Here is a 6,000-nt window from a genome sequence, read left to right as displayed (position 1 = left end):
ACTCTTTCAGCAGTATTGAAAAGCCCTACTAATGAAGAAAGTAATATGGTTGAGAGCTTAAAAATAATGCTTTTAACCCAAACAAGACACTGTAGTATAGAAATATAGAGAAAATGTATAAAAAGCATCAAAAGAATGCAGTACTTCTGCTAAAACACTTTAATAGAATTCTCAGTGGTTATAGAACGCTCTTTAGGTAGAAAAATATGGCTGTCCCATGAACTGCGTCATGGAATAATTGAGGCTGAATTCCCCCATTTGAGAAAGCAAACTTAATTTTTCCACAGTGATGACTGCCCTCCTTGCCCATTTAACAAACCCAGCCATTAGAACAGCTGTCAGAAGCAAACCTTTATTACTCAGAGATAACAGGAATTGCTCTGACTGTGAAAGTTAGGGTAGAAAAGAATTTTGCAAGTTATTTCCCAGCTGTTGCAATACAAAGCAACATACTTACTAACTCACTCATCTCTCAATTTGTTATTTATCAGGTCAGATCTATAAACAACTGCTCTGCATACCCTATTGGGATCTTCCTACCAACGCTTGCCACCAACACTAGCTGGTTCTGGGAATATAAACTGGAATACAGGGCTTCCCTCTCTGCAGTAATTCTCTAATAGAGTATCAATAATCATACTGTACATATACAACTGCACATATCTGTTACTTTCTATCTGAGCTCGAGTCTTTCTTTTCTCTGCCCAGTGTCACGCCTTTGATGGAGATTGCAAAATTACCCTCACTTTTTTTGTATAATCTGTGTTAGGACACTCATTTGGGAGAAGCAGATAGCATCTCTGAAATGTAAGCAAGGTTTTCTAATTGCTGGACGATTTTTCTTGGAAATTATTAAAAAAAAGAAGGATCAATGAAAATCCATATGATTGCTCTTTGTGAAGATACACTTCTCTCTGACACACCTACCAGATCAAATCTTTTATATGTATATTTAGGCATTTATCTTGCTTCTTGGTGAATTTCAAACAATCTTGAGTAGAAGGAAAGTGTGGAAGATGATGTTCAGCACCATCTGTGGCTATATACATGTTATGCAAACTTTAACTACTACGATTTTCGAAGAAAATACAGGCATCTAAGCCAATAAGGCAGATTTTGTGAACTGGTCTCTGTGCATAGATATCAAATTGTATCTTCATTACAGCTTTGGTACTTGAATGCTTTCTGGATTTCTCCTTAAGTACTTTAGATTTCTTGCAGTATGGCTGTGCACTACGCAATAGCTGCTTCACTTAAATCATGTAATGGTAAAAGCAGCATTCATCTCTCCAAAGCAGATCCTAGTGCCCTATCCAAAACTGACAGACCACAATCCCCAGAAAACCACCGAACCTCCCATTAACCACTCAAAGGATCAGTCTCGAGAGCTATGCTTTTAAGTATCCTGTACATATACTCGACCCCTCAGACACTGCAAAATCTGTTCTTGATTTCCATTATTCCATGTACAAGTTATGTGAGACAATTTAATTTTTTCCCCTTTCCATGTCCTCTTGCTTTTAGTATCTTATGTAAAGTTTGACTGCTATGAGGGGTAGATAAGCTACTACACAATCAGCAGTTACTGGTAAGAATTATTCCATGCACTGACACAGAAGTTTGCACTATGCAACATCAAAAGCAAAATTTCTTTGTAAACTTCCCCAAAAAGTAAAAGGAGACTATGAAGTTAGAATGTATTTTATTGCTTGGTTTAATAAATGGCCTCATTTTCTACGATTTTAAAACCATGTGAACTTTCTTCAAAAAGTAAACTATCAGAAAAATAACTGTATTTGTTAAACCAGTTAATTCAGCATGCTTACATATACTTTAATCTGCTGAATATAAACCTGAACAGAAATTCAGTTACTATTCAATGTATTACAGCAGCTTCATTTTGGAAGAAGTTCCCAACAATATTTCAGTTTCACCTTTTTTTTTTTCAAGTAGTCAAGTTACTTATTCAACTTTAGACTTAGAAGTCACGTTCTTTCTCTTCCTTTCCTCATGTCAAGAGTAATACGCAGAATTAAATGCTAACTTCTGTGAAGAAGCTAACTGTCTTTTTTCCAGAAAAGAATAACCTGTTCAGGGAAGATCTCTATAAGGAACATAGAAAGTATCTGAATTAATTTATTAGTGTTATCTAAAATCTGAGGGCAATAAATCTATCACAGATCCACTTAGGAAATGCATATATTAGTTACAACTCAGTTAAGGTGTTGTAGGAGAAAAGGAGGGAAACTGAGAAAAAAAAAAAGCTTATGGGATTCAAGATTGATCAGTTCAGACAATGGTTCAGTTCATCTAACCTGCGCCAGGAACAAAGAAAGTATCTAAACTTACCAGAAAAATATGGACGGTATCATTATGTGGAATAGATAAATACTTTAGAGACATCTCTGTCACTACACTTTTACACTAGTCTGAGACCCCAAGAAGGTGGTGGGGGAAAACACAGTGTGTGTGTGGGGGGCGGTCGGAAAAAAAAGGATTTAGTAACAGGCTTTCCCCCCACCCCCGCCCCGCTCCAGAAGTCGGACTGCCTGGCAGGGTGCTGGGACCAGGTTTGCACTGGATCAGGTTGAACATGTTCTGTACACAGTAGTACTTCTTCAGAAGAGGTGTACACAGAAGAGCATTTCTATCTCTAAAACATATTTTTTCCCCCTAATCTTTTAAACTTGTTTTGATGCTGAAAATTTCAGAGTCATCTGGCATAAGAGGAAATACTGGAATTGTACGGCAAAAACATATCTCAATCATTAGACTGGTAATTCGTTACTTCTTGATCACTAAACAGCTTATCACTTTCTTGGTGAATTTCCTGAGAATAGAAACTCATTAATTACCTTGACATCCCTTTGAAGTTACCGATCAGTTATGTAATGAAGAGCTACAGACTCCACCTCAACACACAAGTATCAGCATAAAAATGGCACTAGATTTCTGAGTTAATTCATCATTTCTAAGGTGAAATTGAGAGGAAGAAAACAGCGGAGGAGCAAAGTAAGGTAAAGAACTCCTTTACAGTCAAGAATGTAGATCTTAAGGAACAAACCATTTGAAAGAAGAAATGTGAATAGTTAACTAAGTAGAGACAGACTCAACATCTGGCACTCATCAGAAAGGCAGATAAAGTTGTTCATTGCTGAGGAGGTTTCGATAGCCTCAAGAAAACCTTCCAGGTTTCCAAGATAATAAAGTATGCTATGCTGCAGCTGAATAATGGAGTCTCAGGCCGGACTGTTTAACAATCAATCCAATGAGGCCAATTTGGGGCCAGTACTGAGACGGACGTAAGGAAAGAAAATATTAGGTAGACCATTCCACACTGCATTCAAGTGAAAGTTTAATATTAAACAGTTTTTATTCTTTTTGTTTTAGTAACATTCAGTTTAATACTGGCACTCTTTTGCCATGCCAAACAATGCCACTGTTCAGCTTATTTGTATGGTGTTTCTTCTCAACGACACAAAAGAACTTCAGGTGAAGATGAAGTACTAAAAAAGCTGCATATGCAGGTACATAATCACTCTCCCTTTCATAGGTTTCTTCAGCGGAAATTATGACAACAAGAACAGCTTTTAATACCATTTTCTAATGGAGCAGGCACAGATGACTCCACTCTCATGTCATCTTGGTCATGACGTGTGTGATTAGCAGCCAAACTGGCCCACTGTGACACCCAACGTTTACTTCCAGGGGTAGTAGAACCTTCCTAAGGAAGAAAAAAAGCAGAATAAAAATTACAACCATTTGATACAAAGACCAGTGTCCTCTTTCGAGTTTTTTCTTGAATAAATATCTCAGACACTACTTTCCTGGAGGAAATCAAAAAAAGTTAACCTCAATAAATTTTAGAGTTACCAGCTCTAGAATGGCAAACAAACAAACACCTATATAGTTGCAGAATCAGAACAGAATAAACAGCATTTCCTAAGTGCAGTGAACTTTTAAACATCAGAAGCTACATAAAATATATTAGAACATGTGCCGGTTTTAAAACTAGGTTATTTCAGTCCTCAGCTCAGAAGAGCAGGAAAAACACGGAGTGTGGAGATATCTGCATTCAAAAATTAAAAACCTGCTTCATGACTACAAGAAAGTGACATTTTACCCATTTAGAAGAAGCTCTTGTCCAGATGAAATACTGCATTTACTTCATTACAGAAAGACTGCTTTAAGGACTGAAAGAGTAAAATAACTTATAATGGAAATGAAGATCAGATTGTGTTCAGCCTAAACAAAAAAGCAGCAAAGATTAGTTTTAAACCATCCTAGTGGGTAAGAGTGAAATCAATGTAATCAGTACCTGATTACTTTTTGCAGTTGATCTAAAAAGGAAACTAATTTCTTGATGATAAGCCTTTTGAAACTTTAAGAATTTTTAAAAGGTAAAAAGGGTAAATATAAAATTAAACCATCTTATGTTGTGTTGTTACTTTATCATAAGTTTTCTGTTTGTTTTTCTTTTCCCCCCCAAGAACTGTTTTCTAAATATAATTTGATATTACTGTTTATCGAACATATTACAGTCTCTCCTGCTCACACCCCAAAAAAACTCAACCAAAAAAAAAAAACCCCCAACAACTAAACCAAGCAGGCAGCTGGGTTTGGATGGTATGGATGCATAACTACATGGCAAATGTGTGCCACGTGGGCTGTAAGCTATCAAAGGTTTTATGGAAGTTTACATACTCTAATTTATCAGACTCAATAGACAAAGCACAGCAAATGACAGAAGTCACTGACTACAGTTCCAAAGGAGTTACAAAACCACCGGTAAATGAAACAAGAAATGACAATTTAAGATCAACAGAAGAGATGGGAAGGATATGGAGATACCAGTAACTTCCTTAAGAAGGAAATCTGCAGGGGCTATTTCAATGGTTAGCTGAAGTTCTGCTGCCTGTTCAAATCTTGGCGCTTCAATTTAAAATGCTGATTTTTGCCTAATGCTTTGGTCACTCTGGGGTACTAGTCTCTGACAAGAAACCAACTTTATAAAATTTATTTAGTAGAAATCCAATGGCAATTTCATCTAGTGTGTAATGATTTCTTTCAAATTACGAGATACTTAGATATCTGTAGATAAAAGACTTGACAGAAGACTAGATACTTTAGATATTGAAGACTTGAATTTATCATCTTGAGTTTCTCCTGATTAAATGAATGACCTTAATTAATGCAAACAAGTGCAACATCACAAATCTCTTTCAGAGATGAACCAAGTAATTTGTTTGAGCGACAGTTCAATAGACAAATACATAAATATCCACACTGCATTCATTTCTTAAAATCAAAATGTTACAAAAGTCAAGTCTAATATAACAGCAAGGAATGCAATTCAATGTTTCTGTTATTTATGGGCATTTCTGAACACAATGCAAGGGAAAGCGTGCCAAAATGAATATTACAAGAACTCGATCCAAAAATGTGCAGCCTTTACGCACTGACAGCTACTGATGAAGCCTTATTTTTCTTTTATATCTCTAAACTTTCTTTTCTTTATTTCCTGTCCATACCAGTGGCTTTCATCTTCAATAAAACAACTAATAACAGCCAAAATCAAATATGATCAACATCCCAATTATTTTTGCCACAAAATACTCCAACTAGTTCTTTGCGTACCAGCTAACCAATTCCAGAGGTACAGATACGGTATGTATCAGAAATGTGAATTGTACTTCACAGCAGAGACATATTAAGACTTTGCAGATCAACTGTAGTAAAACAGCATGATAAATTACTTTTCTCTGAAAATTATTAGACTACCAAAAAAAGTCTTCTACATAGCAGAGGGTGCAAAGGCGCGTTTTGCCAACTTTCTGTACAAGCACAAACAACACTAGGAAAAGCAGTTTCTTTTGATGGTAGTTTAAGAACATTTAAAAGGTGAAAGGTTTATAAAATACACATTAAAAATGTCAACATCAGTTATCTTAATGTTCTTCCTGCAATTAATATCAATTTTCATCTTAGGGACTCTCAAGT

General features: G+C 35.9%; 1 protein-coding gene across 1 annotated transcript in view; it reads right to left on the bottom strand.

Annotated features, from left to right (window-relative positions):
* The window catches only part of CEP170 (centrosomal protein 170kDa), a gene marked incomplete at its 5' end in the record, with an annotated part of 53,977 nt that overhangs the window by 28,024 nt on the left and 19,953 nt on the right, over window positions 1-6,000 (bottom strand). The window contains one exon of the mRNA XM_010141798.1: window positions 3,598-3,724. Coding sequence (XP_010140100.1) covers window positions 3,598-3,724 — 127 coding nt within the window. The remainder of the gene's footprint in view (window positions 1-3,597; window positions 3,725-6,000) is intronic.

Source organism: Buceros rhinoceros, unplaced genomic scaffold (assembly GCF_000710305.1).
Source record: "Buceros rhinoceros silvestris isolate BGI_N320 unplaced genomic scaffold, ASM71030v1 scaffold3208, whole genome shotgun sequence".
Lineage (NCBI taxonomy): Eukaryota > Metazoa > Chordata > Aves > Bucerotiformes > Bucerotidae > Buceros > Buceros rhinoceros.
Note: the sequence above shows the minus strand (reverse complement) of the source record. Positions and strands in the feature narration are given on the sequence as shown.